Source organism: Leptonotus elevatus, chromosome 1 (assembly GCF_054856555.1).
Source record: "Leptonotus elevatus isolate MCC_2025b chromosome 1, RoL_Lele_1.0, whole genome shotgun sequence".
NCBI classification, from domain to species: domain Eukaryota; kingdom Metazoa; phylum Chordata; class Actinopteri; order Syngnathiformes; family Syngnathidae; genus Leptonotus; species Leptonotus elevatus.
In genome coordinates, this window is record NC_141239.1 from 42890459 (window position 1) to 42916859 (window position 26401).

The 26401-nt window shown below is 41.2% G+C and overlaps 1 protein-coding gene across 1 annotated transcript in view; it reads left to right on the forward strand.

Annotated features, from left to right (window-relative positions):
• Positions 1 to 12629, forward strand: part of mrc2 (mannose receptor, C-type 2) — a 33622-nt gene extending 20993 nt beyond the window's left edge. The window contains exons 10-28 of the mRNA XM_086060260.1: positions 474 to 589; positions 660 to 808; positions 874 to 1097; positions 1595 to 1737; positions 1810 to 1906; positions 1987 to 2116; positions 2863 to 2895; positions 2986 to 3152; positions 3239 to 3407; positions 3663 to 3805; positions 4802 to 4913; positions 4986 to 5152; positions 5227 to 5335; positions 6589 to 6827; positions 7046 to 7208; positions 7380 to 7529; positions 7613 to 7726; positions 9936 to 10115; positions 10177 to 12629. Of these exons, the coding sequence (XP_085916386.1) occupies positions 474 to 589; positions 660 to 808; positions 874 to 1097; positions 1595 to 1737; positions 1810 to 1906; positions 1987 to 2116; positions 2863 to 2895; positions 2986 to 3152; positions 3239 to 3407; positions 3663 to 3805; positions 4802 to 4913; positions 4986 to 5152; positions 5227 to 5335; positions 6589 to 6827; positions 7046 to 7208; positions 7380 to 7529; positions 7613 to 7726; positions 9936 to 10115; positions 10177 to 10424 (2853 nt within the window). The 3' untranslated portion in view covers positions 10425 to 12629. The remainder of the gene's footprint in view (positions 1 to 473; positions 590 to 659; positions 809 to 873; positions 1098 to 1594; positions 1738 to 1809; positions 1907 to 1986; positions 2117 to 2862; positions 2896 to 2985; positions 3153 to 3238; positions 3408 to 3662; positions 3806 to 4801; positions 4914 to 4985; positions 5153 to 5226; positions 5336 to 6588; positions 6828 to 7045; positions 7209 to 7379; positions 7530 to 7612; positions 7727 to 9935; positions 10116 to 10176) is intronic.
• The last annotated feature ends 13772 nt before the right edge of the window (positions 12630 to 26401 follow it).

Sequence of the window (26401 nt, forward strand, 5' to 3'; positions counted from 1 at the left end):
TGTGCAAGTTTTGACACAGCATTACCAAGTTAAAAAGGTAAAATACAAAAAATGTGAAGTAAATGCTTTAGGCCGGCGTTTAGATTATCAGCAAATGTTAAGCTCCTCACAGATTGTTAGTATCGATAGGAAATGTTTCCTTTCCAGCCTTTTTTCATTATCAGGATTTGACTGACTCCTATGCTAATTTATTGTGAAGACAGTAAGAACTGATAGTGAGTTATTGTTCATTGTTTACAAGAATGATGGGAAATTTGTATTTGCGACTTAACCCCAAGACTTGCCTCTTTCATACATTAGCCAATCGCAGTGGTCACAAGTTCCAAAGAACTACGATAAAGGTGGTAGACCCGTGGATTTTTATTTGCGGCAGGACTCTGTCCCTATCCAAATAGTGAAAGAACGCTTTATAAAATATGCAAATCATATCAGACTGATGCATTGATAGTGATATGTGTGTTCCCCCTCTTTAGGGTTGGAAGTGGCACAGTCCATCTTGCTACTGGGTGTCGGAGGATCTGTTGACATTCGACGAAGCCAGGAAGTCATGCGAGGAAAACAAGGCGTCGCTCCTAACCATCACCAACAGGTAGCAGCCACAAAATCTAGGAATTCCCCCTGAATTGCCTCCTAATGTGCCTTGAAATTGCCCCCGCAAGGTTTGAGCAGGCCTTCGCCAACAGTCTAGTGTTTGGTCGTTCGGATGATTCCTTCTGGATCGGCCTGCACGACCAGGGTAGCCCCGGCTCATTCCACTGGCAGAGCGGGGACCAAGTGTCCTACACCAACTGGAACCGAGACCAACCAGGTGGGTCACATGTGGGTGGGGCAGGCCAAGCGTACACCTCTCACATTAAAATTACTGTCTTTCAGTCAGCGTCCGAGGAGGCTGTGTCTCCATGGCGACCGGCTCGGCCACCGGCCTGTGGGAGGTGAGAGAGTGCGCAACTTCCAAGGCCAAATACATCTGCCGCCAGAACCAAGATGCCACCCTGAGTCCCGAGCCCTCCGTTCCCGCCGTCCAGCCCACGCCCAGCCTCAGTGGTTCCTGCCCCAACGACTGGAAGAGCAACAGCAACCTGCGCCACTGTTACAAGGTTGTTATGATTGAATGAAGGGTGTGATTTACTTCTACCAGGGGTGTTTATCTGTATTTGTAGTTTTGAGTAAGCTTGGCCTTTTTTATGATGGGTTGTCTTCCAAGGATGTTTTTAGCACTCCAATGTGCCCCAATGCAGCTTACACACCAACATGGCCATTGCCCCCAAACTGCCAGCCCCCCAATATGGGTAAATGGGCAATGTCCCAACATAGCCAATGAGCCATCATGACAACGCCCCATCCATCCATCCATGTTCTTAACCGCTTGTCCTCACACAAAATGTCCAAATTCCCCAAATGATGAACATTTTTAACATTTCCAATAATACCCAGTGACCCACAATTGTCTATATCCCAAAATGGTTGACAGGCCAAAATGGCCATTGCCTCAAAATGGTAAACAAATAATTGTGGCCATTGAACCAACATGTCCAACTTCCCATCAGACATGCCATCCTCCACTCCTTTATAAGTGATGGTGTTGTGTGTGCAGGTGTTTCATTGGTCGCAACTGGATCAGAAGCTGAGCTGGCTGCAGGCTCACTTGTTCTGCCGCAAACACGGCGCCGACCTGTTGAGCATCGGCAGCCCCGACGAGGAGCACTTTGTTCTCCAAGTCCTGCACGAGGCCTTTGGGTTTGTGAACCATGATGATGATGATGACGATGATGATGATGACAGTGGTAGTGATGACGATGTGACCCACAGGGAGTCCGAGGACCACGAGCAGCACTGGTTTTGGATCGGTCTGAACCGCAGGAACCCGATGGATAATGGCAGCTGGAAGTGGAGTGACGGGCTGGCTGTACGTGCTTGATACTTATTAAAAAAATAAAACAATTACAAAATAATAATAATAAACATGCATTGAAATCTGATCACTAGGTCACGTACCAGAATTTTGGCCGCTACTACTACAATGTCCGTCAGTGCGCTGCAGCAGACTTGGGCTCCATGACCTGGCTGGCCATGCACTGTGACTCTCAACTGGACTGGATCTGCAAGATCCCTCGAGGTACAACAAAATTGAATTTTTTTTTATGCAGTGCTACCTTGACTTATGAGTTTGAAAAAAAAGACGTTTTTAATACAATTTTCACCATTGACCTGAATTGGAATGCTATTAATTAGCCCACGATTAATCGGGTGGCTGATTTAATTGGCACTTTTAGTTTGGTTTTTTTCTAAAAAAAAAAACAAAAACTTTTTGGTCACAGTAGCATTATTGTGTTGCATGTGTGCATTTAAGGGGTGTGGCCTAATGAGTGGCATCAGGAGTTGTATTAATGTGGGTTTCAAGTTCTATCTTTTCTTAATTTCTTTCCATTTCAGTGTTAGCATCTTCTCCTTGCTAGCGTTCTCATTTTGTATTTGTGAGTTAGACTGTTTGTCGCGTTCAACAGTTTGAAACTGTGGCTTTCCTTGCCCACGTGCAAGGGCGTTATTAGTGCTGCTGTCGCTCCCGCGTTCATAATGTGCATTTCTGCCACAAGACAGGGGGAACATCAATTCTAGCACGTCATTATTTTTAGCGGATTTTAAGGTTAGTATGCTTGCATTGAGGCCAAGTGTGGGCTAGCAACCTACTTTTTCAATACTTATTACCACCACCTACAGGACTGGAGTAGAACACCATATTCCATTACATAATTTCCTAGGATTGTTTAGCACATTTTTAGGACTGTTGAGCCCTCTACTATATATCAAATGGTCAGACCAAACCGAACTGATGTGTTCTTCTTTGTTTTTCTATGTTTTTAGGCAGGGTTGAGAAGGAACCTGAAGCCGCTGAAGGTCGGTGTTATTGCATTATCTTATATGTGACCTTGCAGCACATGAGAATCATCAGTCTGATATTATAACGCGATCTTGTTCGCTTGTTAGGCACCACTTCGCCGGAATGGATCGGCTTTCAGGAAGCCGAGTACAAGTTTTTCGACCACCGCACCACGTGGGACCAGGCCCAGAGAATTTGCTCATGGTTTGATTCATCTCTGGCTTCCGTTCACTCTGCGCAGGAGGAGAAATTCCTGGCCGGCACACTCAACCAGGCAAAGAAAACACCACTAAAAAGTTCATTGCAAGTCTCATAACATCCCAAAATGATGTTTTTTGTTTGTTTTTTAACATATTGTAGATGACAAAAGTGGAGGGTGATAACTGGTGGATGGGACTTCACACTTTCGACAACGACGGACGCTTCCGCTGGTCTGACCACTCTGTGCTCAACCATGTGTCCTGGGCTGCCGGCAGGCCACGCCCCCTTAGTCGTGACCGCAGATGTGTGCACCTGACTGCTAGCAAAGGTGAAACGAGTCACACTGTTGAGATCTTGTATCATGTACAGTGAAGCCCAGAATCGATTCAAATGACTCGTCTTGGGGCTTGTTTGGCTAATACTCATCTAATTGACTTGAGCTTGACTTGGTATCCATGAGACTTGAACTACATGACTTGATACGTTTACATTTTCAAGATATTGTGCCATTCGTCATTTTGATTTGCAAATTGGCAAGTGTTTGCTATACTGTAAAGAAGTTATATTTGTGGTTGTTCAATAGCCGATTGGGCTGAGCAGAAGTGCCACTCTGACCTACCGTACATCTGCAAGAGGGTCAACGTTACCGGCACAGCCCCCCCGACGCCATCATCCCCACACCCGCCGTCAGGCTGTCCCGAAGGTTGGGCCTCGTATCAGCGCAAGGTACACAAGAAGCCTTAATTGTGAGACGGTTTTGCACATTTTTTGCAAGCTTGTTGTTCAGTACAATTTTCTACAAAAATACTGTGTAGTGGACCCCTGCATACTTACGGTTCGGTACCTACTCACAGAATTTTTAAAAACTTTTTTGGAGTGGAGGCAACCTGCATTTTTTGTATAAAACACTTATTGGTGGTATAGCTGCGCTTATTCAAAGTACCGGTATCTTTGGCTTAAAAAAAATGAATTATCATAATCATAATCATTTTTTTCTCAATGCAATTGGTGGGCAATTATTCACAGATCCCCATCTCACGCAAATAACGCTGGTCCACTGTACATACATTCACTGGATTTAGTAGAATTTCCCCCCCAAAAATTCTGATTTTTTTTCATTGGAAAATGTCTTCCTAAAATCAAAATAAATTGTTGTTATTAGACTTTTGCAAAATTTGTGCAAAAATGCCTGTCCTGTAATCATCACAATATGTACTGTTTGGGGTTTATTTGAAAAAAATAAAAATAAAATAGTTTTGGAGAATTTTTGTAAAAAATGTATCACACAGTAATTAGAAACAGATCTGTAATTAGTTTAATACATATCAACATTTGGGTCAAATTGTATAAAACTGAATTGAATTAAATTAAATTAAATTAAATTAAATTTCTATTTGCTATAGACTCATGAGAATTTTGCTGAAATTTATAAAAGAAAATACACTTGATTTGTTGTAACATATTTATACTATACATGGATAGAAAATGAAAACAGGATGGATGGATGGATGGATAGATAATTTTCTTCTTTATTCTACCAGCGAGTTTAGCTTCCAAACCAATCAGTATATTTTCAATTCAATTTTAATTTCAATTTTATTCCAGACTCAGTGTCCACTCTTAAAAACAAACAAAATAAACGAAGAAAAAAAAAACATACAAAGCATAGTACATAGTATAGTGTATATGTGTTAAATGTTTGTTCTTGTTTGTTTTTGCAAGTGTTTTCGAGTGTTTGAGCTGCAGTCCAAGAGGGCCACGTGGTCTGCGGCCAAAATAAAATGTGAGCTGCAAGGAGGCGTCTTGGCTGTGGTGTCTAATTATTTGGAGCAAGGTAATACAATTTTGTTATGATTTCATTTAACAAGTGTGCAACATTTCATCGCGCCGTCCGCTCTCCTTACAGCTTTCGTCACCACCCTGCTGTCTAACGCCACCGTCGACCTGTGGCTCGGCCTCAGCTCTGACGCCAAAGGTCACTTCCAATGGGCGCAGCCCGGCCTGCTCAGCTACACCAACTGGGCTCCGGGACAGCCGGTCGACAACAACGGGCCACATCATGACAAGAACCCGGTACTGGCCACACTGGATATACGTTTGCCCCCTTTTTTCCTCCCAGATTTGATGATCTCACTATGTCCTACCAGGGAAATTGCGTGGCCACGATTCACGGCAACCCGCAGAAGAACAAGGGCATGTGGGCCTCACGGTCTTGCGAGACGGAAAGCATCGGCTACCTCTGTCAGAGACAACAAGGTGTGTAATTCCAAAATACAGCTAGCTTGACTTGCAAATGACCCAAGTTACCAGTTTTTACAGTTACATGCCATCATATCAATAATTTTTTTGTTTTGCTTTGTGTTACAAGCTAAAATTGGATTTACCAGCAAGCTATGCCACCACTTGAGTGAAGTGGCAAGAAAAACAGCCACAGTGTATTTCAAAAATGAGGTTCTAGCATAATCAAAAAGATTATGATCTCAGCTTTCCAATGAGAAACGCTACTCATTACATCATTCTCACATGCGTCGTCTACGGCGACGCTAAGCTAGGAGAGTCACAGTCACGAATGTGGACGTCTGTCTGCTGCATACGGTTGTGTACAACGGTGTACAATTATTAGAAGGGAACTGGGAGTAAGTAGCCTTTCAAAGGTTGTAATATTTGTGGGGGCTTTTTTTTCTTCTCCAAATGATATATATTGATAACTCACGCTTTGGGACTGACAAAAAGTAAGCGTCATGATAATCGGTTACAAAATGAGAAAGTTCTGCCTTATTTTCAATGGCCATGCATTGCCTGCGATGGGGAAGTTGCCCCTGCCAACATGGCCGCCTTTAGAAGGCAGTCATTACGCAAACAAAAAAACAATAATCCAATAAGAGGCCAGTATTTTGGGGTCATGAACTCTAGCATAGAAATTGTTGCTATGCTTGAGTTCTTGGTGATTATTTATGGAAAAACTTTTAGATTTCTGACCAAGTTTTAGCTCATAATAAAGTAGAATTATTCAAATGAGTACAATATTAGCACAAGGGAACCAATTGGGGATTCTCTGTGTGGATATCTACGACAACAGCAAGGTCATAAGTGACTGTTTTGCCACATTTTGAGATCATTATTGACTTGTTTGCTGAGTAGCGTTTACATAATTAGATTCATGAACAATTGACAATGTTTATTTAATGGTAATGAAACTATGAGACTAAATAATCAACAAGAGGCATACAAGTTTGACCTACTGATTCATTATTGCCTCATATTTCGGAATGTACCTGAATCAGTTCTAACTGATTTTGCTATGGTGGATCACATTTATTAAACTGTCCAAATCCAACCTACCCAATGTGGCACTCTAGGTGATATTTCACAGTATTTGAATAGGATAGTTTTTACCACTGTCTTCATTTTTAACATGTCACCCAATATCAAATACAACTTACTGAAGGTACCACTGTACACAACACGTACATCTTGAATGTAGTGATGTCACGCCGCCTGTTGTTCAGATCCAGGCATGCCCGCGGCACCTCCCCTGATTCCCGCCTCGCTCTCCAAGCGCTTGGAACTGGGTGGCATCACGTACCAGGTGGTGCAGAAACGATTGGACTGGACCAGCGCCCTCCACCTGTGTAACTCCTTAAACGCGACCCTGGCGGCGCCCAAAGATGCCGTCCAGCAGGCGTACCTGACGTTGCTCATCAACAGCTTGCGGAAGCCGGCGTGGATCGCACTCTACAAGTATGGGGTGAGGCCACTGACTCTCTGCTGCAAGATGTAATCTACTGGAGAATATGCATCCAATTTTGTGTCATTTGTAATAATATAGCCCACTCACTTAAAATGCACAGTTTATTTGACTTCTAGAGACGTCAATGGCACTGAATGAGTTGAAAAAAATGACAAGGCAAAATACAGTGGCCTTAAAGTTGTTGTGAGTAAAATGCTTCATTTGAACATCCTCAGGACCGAAGTTTCACCTGGCTGGGCGAGGAAGACTTGCCCTATTCCAACTGGATGGACGGGGAGCCCAATCAGCTGTCAGGCTGCGGTCATATGACCACCAGCGGCCTGTGGACCATGATGCCCTGCGACGCCAAACTGGAGGCTGCCATCTGTCAAATTAGTGGTGGGTATCACCTTCTTTATTAAGTTAGTTCAATGCAAAAAATGACATCATAAATACAAATTTAGCATTATTTGTATTCAATACACTTGGAGCCGCGTCATTAGGGACACCTCCACTATCTAACACAAGATTAGTCGATCCATCCATTAAATGCTGCCATTTGTCAAGCAGATGCGCCTGACACTCACCAGTGGCTGTACCCGGGAAGTTGCCCCCGCTCTGTGGGCGACTGGGCCTGGGTGTCCTTCAGAAACCACTGTTACGCCTTCAACCTGCAAAGACTCAAACTGCAGCAGGACGCACGCATGTCCTGCGAGAAAGGTTCGGGAGCCCTTTTTTTGTGGTACCATATGTTGTGAAGGCTTCATTGCCCTAAAGTGTTGCCTTCTTTTGTTTTTTGCTAGTCGGAGCCGAGCTTCTGTCCATCTTGGACGAGACTGAGAACGCGTTTGTGTGGGAGCACATCCAGAGCTCAGCCGAGCAGGCCCACGGAGCTTGGCTGGGAGTCAGCGTCAAAGGTCCCAAATCACTTTTTCCTCCTTTTCTTTCTCTAGCTCGCTGCGGATCGATGTCGCTCTGCTTTCATTACAGTGGTCTTACATAACCGTGAAAGCACATGTCTGCAAAGTTAATTTCAGATATCAGTAACTCACTGACTTTGAACCAGAGGATTTTAAATCCATTTTGGACCACAATGTCAATGCTTGGACTAGTTACTGGAGAGATTTTTTTATTTTTAGTTTATCAGGTGCATTATGTTGTGGGACTAAGGACATCCTCTTTATAAACATCATTGTGATGACAATGATCATGTCCTAAGTGAATCATGATACGGTATTCGGTATTCTACATTTTAGGGCATTGCCCGAGCTGCCCTCAATGTAGAAGGAGCCACTCTAGTTCAGTGATTCTCAAAGTGTGGTGTGAGTTCTACTGGTGGTACTTGGACTCCAGCTAGCGCTGTTTGATAGAATCACTGAATGAAATACAAATACATTTATAACATTCAATATATCCATCCATTTTCTTAACTGCTTGTCCTCACAAGGGTCAACGGGGGTGCTGGAGCCTATCCCAGCTGGCTTTGGGCAGTGGGCGGGGTACAAACTGAACTGGTTGACATTCAACACAATCATACATATTACAATGACGTTTAAATATCCCGCCCACCCAAAAAAATAATAATAATATTTTTTGAATCGGCCAATGTTTGCCAATCTTCCTCTCTGTGGTAAAATTCACCAGATGCAAAAGTGCAAAGCAATGTATAACAGTTCAATGTTCTGCCTTTAATTAATCTCTTTATTGTTGAAGGCGTTAAGGGACCAAAAAAAGTTATTTTATTCACTATATTTTTTTAATTAATCAGTTAATCAGTTATCTGAAATGTATCCTGCAAATTCATTCTGTTTGAACTTTTAATTTTTAACCTATGTTATAACCAGAGGTGGGTAGTGACGATTTACATTTACTCTGTTACATTTACTTGAGTAGCTTTTTGAAAAAAATAATACTTCTAAGAGTAGTTTTCCACACAATACTTTTTTACTTCTACTTGAGTAGATGTGTGAAGAAGTAACGCTACTCTTACTCCGCTATCTTGGGCTACACTAGAGTCGTTACCTGCCGGCCCATTCATACATTAGATTTGCTGTATTCTCACGTAAGCGCTCCACTTGACTGACTTTGTGGGAGCATTTCCACTAGGCACTAGTGATATGGCGTTCACGAACAAATCGAGTCTTTTGAACGGCTCTTTAATGAGAGAGCCATTCAACCCCCGATTCGCCCTCCCACCCTCCCCTACGTGGCACCGTTCGCTTTTGGAGGGAGCGTCATCTTCGCATATTAGCGTCAATCACACAATTGACTTCCGTGCTTTAGCACCATGGCAGAAGTTAGAACACAACAAGTCACGGAGAGACGGGGCAAAGAGGAGAGGAGGCGTAAGTTTTTGTGTTTTTTAATGATTTGAAGAATTTGCACATCATTTTATGTTTTTTTTTCTAACTGATGGCATTGTTTAAAAAATAATAATCAGACTTTATGTTCAAGCAGTTACTCAGTACTTGAGTATTCTTTTCAGAGAATACTTTTTTACTTGTACTTGAGTAATTTTTTTTAATAACTACTTTTTACTTTTACTTGAGTAATATTATTTTGAAGTAACGCTACTCTTACTTGAGTACAATTTTTGGCTACTCTACCAACCTCTGGTTATAACTGTACATTTTTTACAGTACAATATTTTTACATTTAATCTTCCAGAGCTGATTGTTAAAGGGGAAGTCAACCTTATATTTTTGGGGGGACAATAATATGTTCTATGCAGCCCCACTGGTCTAAACATGGTATTCTGGTTAATATAGCGTTAGTGTAATATGAGTTAAGTAGCAAAATCCAGCCGTTTTCAGGGGGCGGAAATTGTGCCACTTATTGTCATGAAAATGGTAACAACCAATCATAGCTCAGCTTCAGAAAACAGGTGAGCTGTGATTGGTCGTTGCCTGAGACCTGAGCAACTGTGATGTCATCTTCACTCGACAGCAAATGGCAAAATGGCTACATTTTGCTGCTTAACTCATAATCCACTAACACAATATTAAACAGAATACCATATTTAGACTAGTGGGGCTGCATATAACATATTATTGTCAAGAAATGTTTATGGTTGACTTCCACTTTAGCATTTGTTTAAACAGTTTTGCGTGTGTGGATGTGATTTAGGTCGAGGTCTGGTGTGGAGCGAGGAGACAGAGATGTCGTATACCAATTGGGAGTCTCACGAAGTGGCCTTCTCCGTGCTGTCGCCCAACTCCTGCTTCTGGATCCAGAGCAACAGCGGCCTCTGGAAGCCCGGATCGTGCCGGAATCGAACACACGGCGTCATTTGCAAGCGGCCGAGAAGTAAGTGGAATGATTCAATTGGCTTTAAAATCTTTTAATCGCGTGCATTTCCGTTGCGCAGTCATAGAGTCGTCCACCGAGTTGCTGAGCAGTGACCACCTGCCCACGCTGATCGTGGTCCTGGTGACGGGCGTGGTGCTGGTGGTTCTCATCGTGGGCGTCATCTACCTGTACCGGCGGCGGGGCGGCGTGGGTGCGCGCGGCTCCTACGACGGCGCCCGCTACAGCCGCACGCACTCGGGCCACGGCGAGCAGGTGGAGAAGAACATCCTGGTGTCGGACATGGAGCTTAACGAGCAGCCCGAGTAGTCCCGCCACACTTGAAACTGGACCAGACTGCAGCGGAACCTTGATTTTGTCGAGCCAAACAATCATCCCGAGAAAAAGAATCCCCTAAAAAAGTGAAAGGCTGTGTAGAGCGCAGCAGCATCTCAATTTAAAGGCGACATATTATGCATTCTTCATGGCCCACAATTTCAAACTGTTCCCAAGTGTGTCTGTGACATGCTTTTGTCATTATACACAAAGGATTAACAATTACAGCACACTTTTTACAGGACAAATTAAATCAGCCTTCTTTGTCATGCAAATGAGCCGACCCCCCCTCCCCCACCCCCAAGTAGCCTTTTGTTACTGAGACAAACCTAGGGTACTGAGACAAGGCGAGCAGCTACAACAACAAGAAAAGCGAGCACCCATAATGATTCAATTGTATTTTCATTTGTGGGGGCAGCACTTCATCAGCGAGCCGACCAATTAATGCGGCCCCTGAGTCGGTCACTTTGTTAATCTGCACGTGGTGCTTCCGGGCCGCCACTCAAAAATGTCAAATATTCGCCCAGCCTCGATAGCAAGTCATGGGCGGAAACGCTCGGTGCAAGGGGGCGGGATTATGTAAATTACAATGCCTTGCTCACATTTTAAGAAATAGGAAGACTATGAAAGAGTTACTTGGTTGTTTAATGTCATGGCTGTAAACTATTTGTACACAAGAACGATTTCCCGTAATATGTCCCCTTTAAGTCCAGAAATAAATGACACGGGCGCTTTTCAAGCCGAGGAGGCTGCCAAATTCCCCTTTTCTTCTCGCTTCAAACCAAGACAAGTCAAGTCAACCGCAACCGTGATGTCATCATCCTGATCCCGCCTCCTTCCCGTTGGACACGTCAGCATCCAAAGAAGGAGGAGGAGAAGAAGGAGGAGTAGTCCACATTTCCAGTGACGTGACCTCCTGCTCGGTTCTTGCACTTTTCTTTGCTTCCAAGTGTTGCAGCGCTGTGTGTTTTGGCCAAACCCCCGTGCCCCCACCTGGAGCTGAGTCAGCAAATTTTCCTCTTTTTACAGAGCGCCCCCGGCCCACACTTCGTCACGGCTATTTATGTTTTCTTCTCTTTCTATGTGGCTTAGGTAACAGATTTCAAGACTTTCATGCTTCTTTGGGGGTTTCTTTTGGGACATTTGCCAACAACCTCCCCCACCCTCCTTAGCCCCACCCCCGACATTGAAGACAACACTGTTGTTTCTTCCACACACAAAGGTTTTGGATGCTTTCCTTATTTTCTTCCCAACTTAAAATTCTTAAAACTGTGGCTTGAAACCCTAACCCAGTCCTTAAACCCTCATTTGAAAGCTAAACCTTACTTTGAACCCTAACCCACACATTTGAAACCCAACTTGGAAACCTAATGACTCTAATTTGTCATTTTTCCCTTCTCTGTCTTCGTGGCTTTCTTTCTTTCTTTTCTTTTTTCTTTTTTTTTTTTGCTTCAAGATATTTGGAGACTTTCCCGCTTCTTTTCTTTTGTGTGTGTGCGTGTGTTTGTTTGTTTTGGGACGTTCGCTTACAACCGTGTTCCCCCTCCCGACACCAATGTAAATACCAGTGTTGTTTTTACCCCCCAAAAGCAGATTTAGGATCATTTCCCCGTCTTCCCCCCGCCTGCAGGAATGCTTTTTTGTGTGCTGCTGCATACATTTGGACTAGATGGAGGAAGGGGGAGGACGAGAAGGTGTGTGTGTGTGTGTGTCTGTGTGTGTGCGCGTGCGCGCTGTCTCCAGCTGTGGAATGTTGAGTCGGCAAGAAGAGCCCAGTGGCACGTCTGGAACCAATCAGAGTAGAGAAAAGAGTTAAGTGGAGTGAATGGTGGCGGAAGGGTTGGGGTGAGGGGAAGTGAGGGGGTTAAAAAAGGAGGCAGAGTAGTGGAGGTAAAGAAGGGATCAAGCGAGGGAAGCAGAGGAGGGAGGTGAAGAGTCCAGGATGTAGGGACTTGGAAGAGGTCGTCCGCCCTCTGTTGGCTGTTTGCTCTACTGCAGTTACGTTGTGAGCCGTCAATCAAAGTGTTACGCAATCATGCCTTGTGTGCCGTGTGTTTGGATTTTTGTGTGCGCGTGTTACAAGCCTCTTCCCGCCATTAATCAGGCTTTGTGAATATGACCGGAAGTCCCAATTTAGGCAAAGGTGTTGTCCTTTTTTATATGAAATGATGAATAAAAAGATATATATGTTCTCTGAGATTTGGTTTCCTTTGGTAATATCTTTTGAAATTAGAAACAGTTAACAGTCGCTTGAATGTTGTGAGGTAAAATAGACTGTAATGCTCATATCTTTCCAGTAGGTGGCGTAACTCACCTGTCATATTCCTCTTTAGCTTGAAACCCTAACACATCCTTGGCACTCTAACCCTGACAAAATCATACCTTGTAAACGTTTGTTTGAAATCATATCCCACCCGTCAAACCTTACTTTGAAACAGATTTTATTTGAAACCCCACTTTAAAACACCTGCTTTGGAGCCCTAATTTTAACCCTAATTTATATCAATTTTGATAAGCTTTACAATGTCTGAAGCTCCAAAACGACACAACCATGCAATAAACCCCAAACACTGACTTGAAACACTGACCCTTGTTTTTAAAAAAACAACAACAACAAAAACCTGCTTTTAAACTAAACCCCTGACGTGATTCAACCCAATTTTGCTACATGAACCCAGGCTTAAAATCCTCCCTTAAAACACCAAACATAACTTTAAACCAAGAGGCTTTCAACTCCAACCGGTTTCAAAACACACATTTTGGCTTCAACTGTTAATTTGAAACCTTACTTTGAAACTTTAACCCTGATTTAAAATCCTACTTAAAAACTCAAATCCTGTTTTGAACCACTAATTTGAAAAAAAAAAAAGGTATTGTAACCTTATTTTTGAACCCATAAGCTTTGTTTAAACCCGAATTTATAACCCTACTTTGAAACCAAAACGTGACTGTGTCCGTTGAACCCCGAATCCAGCCTTGAAACCGTATTTTAATCCCTAATCCTGGTTTGGAATCCAAATCATCTTTAGTTAAAACCTGGATCTAGGATTAAAGCCCTACTTTGAAACAAATTACTCCCTCATCTAACGGATGTTTGTTTTGTGTCGTCGCTGGCAAACGAGTGAAATTAAAAAGCGATTCATCCTCATCAGTCATCCAAGTGGACCAGAGGAGAGAGGAGAAACACATGGGAGGAAAGTCAATTTGTGTGGTCACTCTGGTCAAAAGTATCGACTAAAAGTCAATTACTCCCTGAATTTAACATGTACCAATCTTTTGTTTCCTATCTTTCATAATTGGACAAATTAATTAATCCAGGTGTGTCTGGCCATTGTGGTCGTGGTTACTGAGGTCAGGCACACCTGGATTAATCAGTTTGTCCTATCATGAAAGACAGGAAATGAAGGAGAGGTATTGAGTTCAGGAAGTAGTGGATTTGTGCAAAGAGCCGATTACGAATCCAGGACAAATAAAAGTTGGAGTAGGTTAACAACTTTCCCACGCTTTTTCCTTTTTCTTTCCCCAGTTTAGAGATGACGTCAGGTTTTGGGTGCTGTCTGCAAGCACTTTTATAAAGACAGGGCATAAGAGGTGAGTATCAGGGGTGGGAATCTTTGAATGTCTCACGATTCGATTTAGATTTTTGGGTATGCGATTCCATTCGGAATCGATTTCCGATTATGAACAATTTTTGATTCAAAATGATTTGATTGACAATGATTTTTGCTTCAATTTATAGATTTTCAAGGAATCGTAATGATCTAGTCCAGTCTGACTCGCTAATGCTAATTAGCACGCTACTCGCGGCACTTTTATCACTCAAAAGAACGTCTCCACATTGCAAAAAAACAACTATTATTGGAATAACTTGATCGTGACTTTTTCCTTCTACTCTCTAATGTGGCTACAATTAACAGTGTATTAGACCGCGTGGAACCATACTGCCCCTAAGTGGCCAAATCGGGTACAACATGGACAGCGCTCCAAATAAAGGCACACACAGACAAAGGCAGGACAGTATAAAATAATTTAAAATGTTTTTATTTTGGGACATTTAAAATCGATTCTGAATCGTACTAAATGAGACTCGCAATTCTTATGAGAATCGATTTTTTGGCACACCCCTAGTGAGTATCACATAAATCAAAAACGGATTGTCACAAGATAATAACATAGAATCATGTGACTTCTCTCGGCCAATCAGCAAAGGTAGCTAAATGTAAGGCATTTTTTCTGCATTCGAGGAAGGTGGGATGTTGGATTTAACCAACTTCAAACCAGGAAGTGTGCACATGAACGCCCCTTTGAACTCAATCCGAGTTTCGAAGTCGGACAAATAAGGACCCTGACGTAAACCACAACGACGTCTCTCTCTCTGTCAACGTGGCAATTGTAATCCTGCAAAATAATTCCCATTTTTAATTAATGTACCTGGATATTGATCACGTTTTTTTTTCTTGCAACAGTTTTGAGTTATGAATGAGGCAGAGATTCGTAAAAATACATGGACTGAAGCAGGCTTAGTAAAGATGGTCTTTGTCAGTCGTGTATTCTTACGAGGCATCGCGTCATAAAGAAATGGCTGAAAATGGGGAAGCACTCGCCGATTTTGGGGATGAATAGCTGATGATAATGATATCCACTTTGTTTTTTGTTGTGGTAATGGAAAGAAAGAATATGATTGAAGCTGACAAACGTTTTGTGAATCGATTTTACAATGAATTTCAATGGAGCGGTTACGATCTTGACCAGGCACGTGCAGACCAGGCATGGGTGCCGGGGCACATACCCAATTGGCACTGATGCCCAAAGTGCCCCTTTGTCCATTCATTTATTTATCTATTTTATATATATATTTTTAAGAGTTTGTGAAAGTAGTTTTGTTGCCTTTCAAAACAAAAATTCAGCAACACAATTGACATAAAACTATTATTTCGTTATCCTTGGATGACGTCATACTCTTTCTGCCAGGTCGCTCGCCACTACACCTGCGGTCGGTAAGTTGGTCTCTCTGTTTGTATTTACGTAGTGTCACTCACAGAAAACAAAAGCCAAGGTCATAGAATGCAGAAAACTCAAGCAAAACGAATGCCTTTATTTGATAGATCTTGTCGACATGATCACAGAGCATGCTGCGTGCTAGCCTAGCTTCAATTGAAATGTAGTGACACAAGTTGTAATCAGCCTCGCAACTACGATGAAGTCGGACATTTGGGCGCAGTTGGTTCTGAGATAGGGAAGATGTCCGCCTCAGTTTTATAAAAAACACGATCCTTCCCATCCACTTTCGCCGCGGCAAAAAATTCCGATAAAACTAACGTTCCTCTTCCATCAGGACGGGACATGGAGCTTCTGCTCCAACTACTGATGCGTTTAAGGTACACAGAATATGTCGGGATTTGCAACTCTCACTCAGAATTGTAATAAAATCTTCCTGAAGACTCCAACTTGTAGCGTGTACTCGATGATAGCTAAATTGAAATATACTTCAAAATATAAGTGGAAATTGCTACATGATCTTTGTTTTTATTTGAACTAAGAGCTCGTTTTGGGAGTTTGCGGTCAGAGTAAGGACATAATAAGAAACAGGTAGACAGAAGTGTGTTCATAAATTAGGGGGACAATGAAGAACCAAAAAAGAAGAAGAAGAAGAAAAAACAACAACAATCACGGCGTTTTATCAAAAACAAACAGTGTAGCTTGCTGAGATGTGGCAGTTACAGTAATTGTTGGGTACAGTCCCAATAATGAAATATTAGCATCTACACCTGCAGAAAAATAATAAAAGACATTTGCTCTTACCTGAATCAAGCTAAATGTAAAGTAAGACTTTTTTTTTTTATATATATATAGGAAAATCCTAGTTTTGTTATTTAAAATGTACATTTCATGTACATTTTGCATATTTGTTTTTATATAAATTTGTTGTTCATAAATGATTCTTCATACACAAATGTCAAAACGTTTTCGTGGTGATTGGCATTGCAGACAAACAACAGTTTCATTATGTCTGATTTATTGTTTAGCCATTATTTCGATACGAATCTATGAATTGGTTATTGCTATTTTTTCTTAAGTAAACTTGTACATGTACAATGTAAGATTTGTATGAAAATGTATTTATCTGAAACTTCAGGCTTATAAGCCAACAGGTTGCAGTCTGTTTCATGTTTGAACAGCACTGACATCAAATATTAAGGCTTAATGTTCCATTAATATAACATTCTTTCATGTTTAATGTGTGAATCCTAACCCTAAGTAAGACATTTTCTGGAATATTCCCATAAAAAATTGATGTTTAAAAATCAATTCAGCCGCATATTGAATCGATTCGAGAATTGTGCACTGTAATATCACGATATATTGCCGAATTGATTTCTTTTAACACCCCTAGTGGATATCATGTGCCCCCTTTTTTTTTTTTTTTGCTTTGAGCACCCGCCCCTCTAAAGGTCAAAACAAAAAACAAGCTTCAAAATAAAATGTAAAAGAAAACACTATACATTTGCAATTCGAATGATCGACATTGTAAAACTACCTTGAAGAGTCAAATAAATGTTATCATACATCTTAAAATATATATTGTTCAATAATACGAACAATTCTGGGGTGGCCATATTCAAATTTGATGACAACTCCTCTGCATGGAAAACATCAGATTTATACCTTTTGAAGTGCTAAATGAATTCAAACAACTCTTAATCATAAAATATGACCACATCCCACGACAAGTGTCCCTAATGCTAATCCCGAGCAAATCATAAAAGGAGTCGTTATCGCACCTCAGCAGGGACTCAATTTGACATGCGTGCACTGACCACGTTTAAACACAACAATAAGGACAAGGCAATGCAGACCAAAAAAAAAGAAACCTAATTTATGGAAAGCTCGACTGCTGCTGCGCTCTCTGCTTTGATGCTTAATCCTTTATTAGCGCCCCACCCTCCCTAAGTCAACCCCCCCACCCCGCCGCTTCTAGCATCAATCCCAAACTTGCAGATAGGCTACACCTTGAAGAGCTGACGATCATCACTCCTCAACAACATCAAGCCTGCTGGGAAATAAAGATAGGCCTGATGTGTGGACGTGTGTGCGTCTGTGTGCGTCTGTGTGAGCGTGTGGCTGAGAAACAAGCCCATTTCAGTGTGTTTACTCTCCCGTTTCCATGGCAACGGCAGGAGGCAAAGCCCACTCTATGAGTGTGTGTGTGTGTGCGTTTATTTAAAAAATGATAACATCCCCCTTATGGACACATTATGGAACGCCTCTTCTGATTATGAGTCGTAATAGTTTGAGTGCGCGTGTGTGAAGCTCTTGTGTAACACACACACTTCACACACACGCACACACAGATGAGCTCCATTGTTGGCACAAATTGGCTGGGCCAGGCAGGCATGCAGCCTCTCCAGCGGGCATCATCTCCGCCTCACAGCGATCGATGTAATCCTCGCCCGTAATGAGTTTCTCTGTGTTTTGGGAACGAGTGAGGGTCCGGCGGGTGGGCAGCTGGCTGTTTTTTAGGGAGACGCGAGCGATGCTGGTGCTCGATTTTCCGGACGGGATGACGGACTAAAACGATGTCGTGATGTTTCCGCCGCATTGCATAATGGATTTGTTGTTACTTTGACATACACGCAACACTGCTGGGTTCAAGGTAACCCAAATTGGGTGAAACTCAGCACTGGGTCCAAAAGGGACCGAGTCGATGCTCGGTTCTTTATACCCAGTGCCTTGGGTTGAGGATTTGACCCAGCACGTTCGGACAAGATTTGAAAAACCACCCATTCTGATGAGTTAACGATACCATGAAATGGGTTACAAGGTTATCAGTATACCTGTCATTTAAAATGATATACATTTTATCACTAATATTTTCTAAGAAGAAAAAGCAATACTTCCACAACTTGGCGTCAAAACACTATCTAATTGGGAATAGTTTGGTCCGTTGACGTGATCCAACGTTTGTAAGGTAAATATTAGGGGTAGGAATCTTGTCCCACGATTCGATTCGATTCCAATTTTTGGGTGTGCGATTCGATTCTGAATCGATTTCCGATTAAGAAGGCTTTTTGATTCAAAATGATTTGATTGACAATGATTTTTGCTACAATTTATAGATGTTCAAGGAATCGTAAAATTTACTCCAGTCTGACCCGCTAATGCTAATTAGCGCGCTACTCGCGCCACTTTTATCACTCAAAAGAACGTTGAAAAAAAAAAAAAACTTTTATTGGAATAACTTGATTGTGACTTTTTCCTTCTACTCTCTAATGTGGCTACAACTTAACAGTGTATCAGACCGAGTGGAACCTCACTGCCCCTAAGTGGCCAAATCAGGTACGACATGAACAGCGCTCCCAATAAAGGCACAAACAAACAAAGGGAAGACAGTATAAAATAATTTAAATAAAATAGATTTTGGGACATTTAAAATCGATTCTGAATCGTACTAAATGAGATTCGCCATTCTTATGAGAATCGATTTGTTGGCACACCCCTAGTAAATATATACTTATATATTAGGGGTTTCAGGCAATTACATTTTTTAATCATAATTAATCGCATGACTTCAATAGTTCACTCACGATTATTTGCTAATTTTATATCTGTATAATAAAATGTACAATGAAATATTTTTTCCCAAAGTTTTCATACTGTTGTTAACAAAGAAGTGGAAAAATGTTAAACTAAGAATTATGGCTGCATGTTTTAGTCATTGATACAGTAATTTAATAATAATTCATAAAATTTAGTTAAAATTAAAAAGATGTACTGTACTGTAAAAAAAGTGTGATATTGATTTGTATTGAGGTCACTTCTCTGCCACTAGATGGCATAATTGCATTTGTAAGACATTGGTGAAAGCATTTTTCTTTTCATATTAAGAGCGAGCTAATCACAGCGATGAAGTACATGAAGTAACTTGTGAAATTCTGCAAATTTTTTAAATTGTAAAATACAGCTTGATGCACAAATGTATGCATTATTATTAAATTGATTACTGTTAAATTTTGACGTGGGTTTGAAATTATGTTCAACTGTTTTGGAATCATAGTTTGTAGTATATTTCCAGTTAAAAATACAAACATTTTTACTTGTGTTTTCTTGTTATTTGCAGCAGTACTACCTAATTCATCGTCCCTTTGGAAATGTAACAAGGTGGCACAAGCATGAAAGAGCAGAACTCTATAGTTTATTCTACAGCTGACTGGGCGCCAGTGTAAGGACTGGAGTATGTTCGGAACTCTTTGATGCTAATAGCAATCCTCTTGTCTTTCCTGCCAACATTTGTTTTGGTTTAGTTGAAGGGAATTTAGTCATAAGCAAGTTCCCAACCTGTTCAAAAATATATTACAATCTACTCTATCAAATGTTGCACTCACAGCCAAAAAGACAAAAACTGACATCTGACAGCAATTAGCACTTGGTTGGAAACCTGATTGAAATGTATTGAAAAGTCCATTTAAAACTATTATTTCAAAAAAATTCCCAATAACGAAGATTGTTTAAAAGAGAGAATACCATTTAAAATATTTTCCTTTTGATAAGGATTTTTAGAATGAAGTAAATTAAATTAAATAAACAGTGACAGAGGAGACGCCACACCTCAACAGTAATATTAGTCATTCTTCACAGAGGATAAAGAATAAATGACTGTGACTAAAGGTATATTTTGGGTCTATGTGTTCTCTTTGCCATTTGTGTTCAAATATGTTCTAAAATCACCACATAGATGTCAAATGTTGCCTATGGTGGTTCCCAATCTGTGTTAGCATTAGCATGAAGCTAGTGTGCAAATGAACGACACTCATATCTCAAGGCACCAACGTAAGTATAATTTAATATTTTGATCAGTAAATAATCATGTTTTCTATGTCTTATTTGTTTTAACATAAAAACTTTTTTTTAAATTTTATTCAAAAATGTGATTGTTTGCTGATCCAATCCATACATTAAGAGCTATATATTACCATAATAGTGATATTTAAAATAGAATTAAAAAAATTAATAATCCGGTTATAATTTCTTCTCTTTTCTCTGCCAAGTCATGATTTATATTCAGCAGGATGAAAGCATCCTCGGCTGCTCAGAGCAGAACATTTACATAGAAATGGACAAGTGCCGGCATCAGAAAGGAGTCCAATCACAGGCAGCAATTTGGGATGGTGGAGTCAGACGTCTGTGCTTTCCCACCAAAGAACCTGCACTTTATTTTGGCGTCCGTAACACAATCCCAAATAAATTGTCTATTTAGTGACCAGCCAATGGGAGCCAGTGGGGAATAAATATGGAAGCAAATTATTCAAAAGTGGCGAGAATGTTTCCTTTAGATGTTTTAGTGTTTTAATATGTGTTTGCACAAAGGGCTCCCACCGTCTCGCTGATGTCATTTTCCAAGACCATTTTGGAAATATATATCTATATATGTTGTGTGTGTGTACATAACATATACATAAATTGTGCATGTATACATTTATATACTCAATATTTAAATAACCCCATTTGATGACAATAAAACCGCGTGTCAGAAACGAGACATGAAAATGTGCTGAAAGTGTTTGCAGTGGATTTTCGGAGTTCGAACACCCAAGCAAAGCAGATTTTTAATACTCCCGGAGGTGCTCTATACTCGCGAGTGCATTTTGATTTTTCCACGACAATTTTCTTCGCCATTGGGCCCAAAGAAAGACAAGAGTGCCAGTGGCAGCAAAGAAAAAACATAGTGCTACGAACCACAGTGGAATTAGGAAGGAGATTATTGCGCCGTTGTCACTACCATGACTACTTCTGTAAATACTGGCACGTGGACCCCCCTTAGCAGTTCAACAACGTGCCTGACGTTAAACAACGCACGCAAGGACCGCTTAGTAGTCTAACAATATGCCCAATGTAAAATACACAAATTCAGCACTGAACTAAAGCTAGCATTAACATAGCATTTAGCATCCACTGATGCCATCACACCACAACAAAAAAGGTAAAGTATTTTTTATTGTTTGAAAAACATAGAATAGAAATTAAAATAGGAATTTTCTGTTTTTGGAGCTTGGGAACGGATTAATTGCATTTACATTATTTCCTATGGGAATTTTTTTTTTTGAGGTTGAACAATTCGGACTTTGAACACTTCACAAGAACAAATTATATTCAAACTCCGAAGTACCAATGTATTTGTATGAATGTCTATTTTAATGACACTCTTTATTAAAAATAAATAAAATATATATATATATATATATATATATTTATTTATTTATTTATAAATATTTTAAATGTCTTCCATTATATTTCTACCATCCAATCTTTCAACTGTGCCCCCCCACACACCCTTCCCTGGTCTCAAGAGAGAATGGAAGGATGGATGGAGCCGGGCGGTGGAAATTGGCAAATGAGCTCGTGTGTGTGTGTTTCTTTGTCTGCGTGTGTGAAAGACGAAGAGCAAACAGGGCGTCTGCCCCGAGTCAACAACAGAACACCATTTGCCCATCTGGAAAAGCAACCTAAGCGACATCGGTACCAAAACGCAGACCAGGCGGGAGCTGTTATTGCTACGGATGACAAATTCTCCCAAGTGCTCATCACAATGAATAATCAAACACGTCATTAGCCTCATAATCAAGCTTGTTGCCCTTTTACCGCCGTTCATGTCGACGAGTATTGCGGGCCTCCGGGGATGTGCCCAAGCAAAAAAACAACAACAACAACTCCCTGCTATTCTAATGAGCTGCTAATGGATTTGCATTTAAAACAAACAACTCTATTAGCAAATGTGTGATTGTTTTTATCCCTAATTAACAGCAGCCTGTCAGCGTTTCTCACTGGATTGTGCAGGTCTACCTACCTAATAAAGTGGTAGCTGATGTGACGTCATTCACGTTAGCAATAGCAAAAGCAAGAGCTGCTTCCTGGTTTGGATTGGTTGAAGTGGTTGTCTCGAGCCAGGTTATTTTGGGGCAGGGCTCTTCTGTACGGAGGTGTCGAACCATCCACCAATTGTTTGATTCAATTCTGCCTAGCAACAAGCCATAAGGAAAAAGAAATTGCTGGCAGTACAAAAGGAGAAGTGTTCCAGGTATGTGGCGGTGCTAATAAAGCCCCAATGAAGTCTTTCTTGATGCCATTGTCGTGCCTTCGTGCTCGCCAGCTGTCGTCTTGTCTCCTTTTTGTTTGATTGCCTCCTTTCATCGTCCTAGCAGCTCGCCAGGCAACGCCGCCACTTCCTGGCGCTTTGACGAGACAGCGGGCATGTGTTTGAACCCACCTGGCACGGTGTGCGCGAATAAGAGGCCCGTTGTGGCGCAGCAGGAAGCAGATGGGCTTATTGGACGTGTTATACCAGATCCAATTTATTGTCTGATTAGATTCATTATAAATACACTAGTGACTATTAACTAACATGTTCTAACACACAATTTCATGCAAAACTCTATAGACGGGCTAACGAATAGCATCTGTGCTGTGATGATATAACCAAACAAGCAAAACATAATATAACAATAGTCACAATACTTTCAAATGACTCGTATATTTGAAGTGATCCTGATTGGCTGCGGCCTGAGGTGGGCAGCGACCTCACCGGCGCTTCCAAGGGTGCACCTGGCATGGAGTCACATGATGCCACCGGCAGACATATGGGCAGACAGACGGACAGACGGACAGATGGACGCGATGAAGGCTTCGAAGTCTTCTGGCTCCTGTCGCCACGACGACCACAGCCAGGCAGCGCGACTTTCCGTGTTGGCTTTTCTTTAGCTTGGCAGTGGTTTGAGTAGGAATGGCAATTCATTCAATGACATCATGGCATTCAGAGCGGATGTAAAGATGGATGCTGATGCCATGGCATCAGTGCTTTGAACTCCTGTTAGCAAAATTCAAATATTTTTTAATCAATACATATTTGTGCTAGGAAAATTAATGGCGCCTATGTCTGGCATGCGATGCACATTTTGCACTCTGATTGAATCCTATTCGTTGAGCTGTTCTGCTGCTATTAATTGTTAAAGAGAGAGTACGTAGAAATGTTGGCCATCTAGTGGTGAACTAATAGAATGCAACAACCTAAGTTTGAAGTGCATGCATTTTGAAGCATGCACGCTACTAGAGGTGTTGGAAAAAAATCGATTTTGGCAATATATCGCGATATTACAGCGCGCAATTCTCGAATCGATTCGATATGCGGAATCGATTTCCAAACATAAATTTTTTATGAGAATATTCAACAAAATGTCTTACTTAGGGTTAGGATTCACACATTAAGCATGGAAGAATGTTATATTAATGGAACATTAAGCCTTCATGTTTGATTTCAGTGCTTTTCAAACATGAAATTGCATTTATCAAATGCAGTGGCTCAGTGATAAGCCTGAATTTTCAGATAAATAAATACATTTTCATGCAAATCTTACAGTGTACATGTACAAGTTTACTGATTTGTATTTTCTCCATTTGAGTAAATTGCAATAATCAATTTATAGATCTGGATTAATCGGAATCGAATCGTGACCTATGAATCGTGACACGAATCGAATCGCCAGCTACTAGGCGATTCACACGCCTACACGCTACGTTGCCTCAGAGAGAGCACACTTCGCAAGCCTTGCACCAATTACTAACTTTGCAAAGTTTGTCTCCTTCGGCTATCTGTAGCAGAAAGATGGCGGCGAAAAATCTCAGTAAGGCACGGCGTGACCTATGTAATATAATTACCGATTAACTAGACCTTCAATTGTGTTAAAAAAAAATGTACGTTGATGTGATAGAACATATTTTTTGCATATTATTGAAAAATATATATATACACACTGTCACTTTAACTATAATAACATTGCTGTGTGCACAGCGTTGTATATTGCAGACTATGACACTTTTTTTTTCTCTTTTGTTGTGACAGCCTTAAAGCTGAAACTCTGCACGCAGATTTTGAGCAACATTAAGTTCCACTTTGTGTCTCTCTCGTTACTCCAGAGCCAAGACAATGGAATTGCACAGAGGACACTATTAAGCCCTCGTCTCCGATGATTGCGCCACCCCCTCGCTTCCTTTCTTGTCCGCAGCCACCAGAGAAGAAACACTGTGATTACGTGCGGCCTCAGAGGCGGAGCACAGCACCACAACATCTGCAAAAAGGTCAATGTTTTTCTAAAATGCTTCTTTTTTTACAGCTCCTAGATAAAAAGCCAATGGATTGATGTTGTGTGCGGCAATGCCTCGTTGAGTTCTCGATTTTCATTTCCCAAATATACAAATGTTAAAATTGTAATAGAAGTGTATGAAAATAAGAAATTGTTTTAGCGTGTCTCGGAGACCTGCCTGAAAATAACCCGAGTTCCTCGCCGCTAACGTCACCTAGCAAATGATTGATAGAAAATGACGTGGCGACAAACGTGAACAGAACGGCACACATCATCACAGCATCCTGCCTTGTAGCAGAAGCAAATGTCGTCACGGGTCCAGACAGCGTCGCGAAGGTTTGGAATCCAAACAGACATCATCTTCAATTCCAGGATCTCTTTCGTAATGAATCTATTTCTACTAATACATTTTTAATTAACACCTTAGATGTTCATAATGGACTCTCTTGCAAGCCTGACAAATAGTTTTCAGACAGGATTCGGGTTGGAATTTCCCGCCCTCTGCGGATGTGACGTCATGTGCACGTTGTGAATGTGAAGAATGGAAAATGCAGTTTCATGTGTTTGACCATAGGTGGCAGTAGTGACTCGAAATTCAATTTTCTGCATTCGCTAGCTTTAAATACAGAGTAGTTGTGGCACCTCTGTCCGTCTGCTCTAAAATTTTGGCCCGTTCCTCCACATCGAAGTCAGTTTGAAGCCAACACGACTTCACTCGTATTGTTTTGGTGGGAGTGTTCGGTTCTGTGATGAGCCATTGCTGAACCGAGCCGACTTTCTCTTGGGGTGCCAGAGCCTGAGCGTCGCCGCAGGCCTGTCTGGAGGCCAGCTTGGATTTGTTTTGATGACACGATGGCACCGGATGCAAAGAAGACACCAGCTGCACTCGGTATGTTCCCAGAATGTGAATTGTTTTGTTCATATCCCAGCTACGCACATCATTTTCTGCTAGCTTGGGTGCATCTTTTAGTTGTTGACCTTCAAAAAGCGAAAAGAGTTGATTTGTTTGCTAGCCAATTATCAGGTACTTGTTTAAGATGTCGTTTTGACACCTGCCTCTTTAACATCGGCGAGGAAGTTTTACAATTGCACTGCCGCTGAGTCAAAACAACACCAAGCCCTGTAGGTGACATTTCCAACTGTCATCAACCAAGCCAAAACTACTGCTCATTTCTACACCAAAACATGAACCGAAAACTTTACAACAAAAAAAGGGATTATTCAGTAGCTCAAGAAACAAAGGCCGGGAATCTTGATCTTACCAAGTGGTGCAGTTAACCATGGAAAAGAAATCACATCATCTTAGGTGAAAATGTAAAAAACAAACAAAAACCTTCTCATCCAGCTGAATGGAATCAATTCTATCCAAGCCTAAGGTGGTAAATTTACTTACATACTTACATACAGTAATCACAAATATACATGCATGGTGGGGGTGGGGGGATCTTATAATTAGGGATGGCAGAAATGGAACATTGAAACGATTAAATCATTTGAAACAATTGATTCACAAAAAGAATCGATCTTTTGGAAAGTTCGAAACATCTCCCCACAGCGACATCTGGTGGCCACGTGTAAAATATTACAATCAAACAGTTGTAGTTGCCAGCTCGCCAGTAAGGAAACTAACTATTGGCTGTCTGTCATCACCTAATTGACACAACTGGCAATCGGGCTATAATTGTAATGGACGCCATAAGAGAGAGAAATAATATCATGGGAAACAAAAACTGAATAAGCCCCACCCCGTCAAAATAAGTATAGAAGTACAAGTGAGCTTTTTGTTGCTGATACTTGGCTTGTTTTTCATTTTGCCTCTCAACATGACTTAAATGCTTT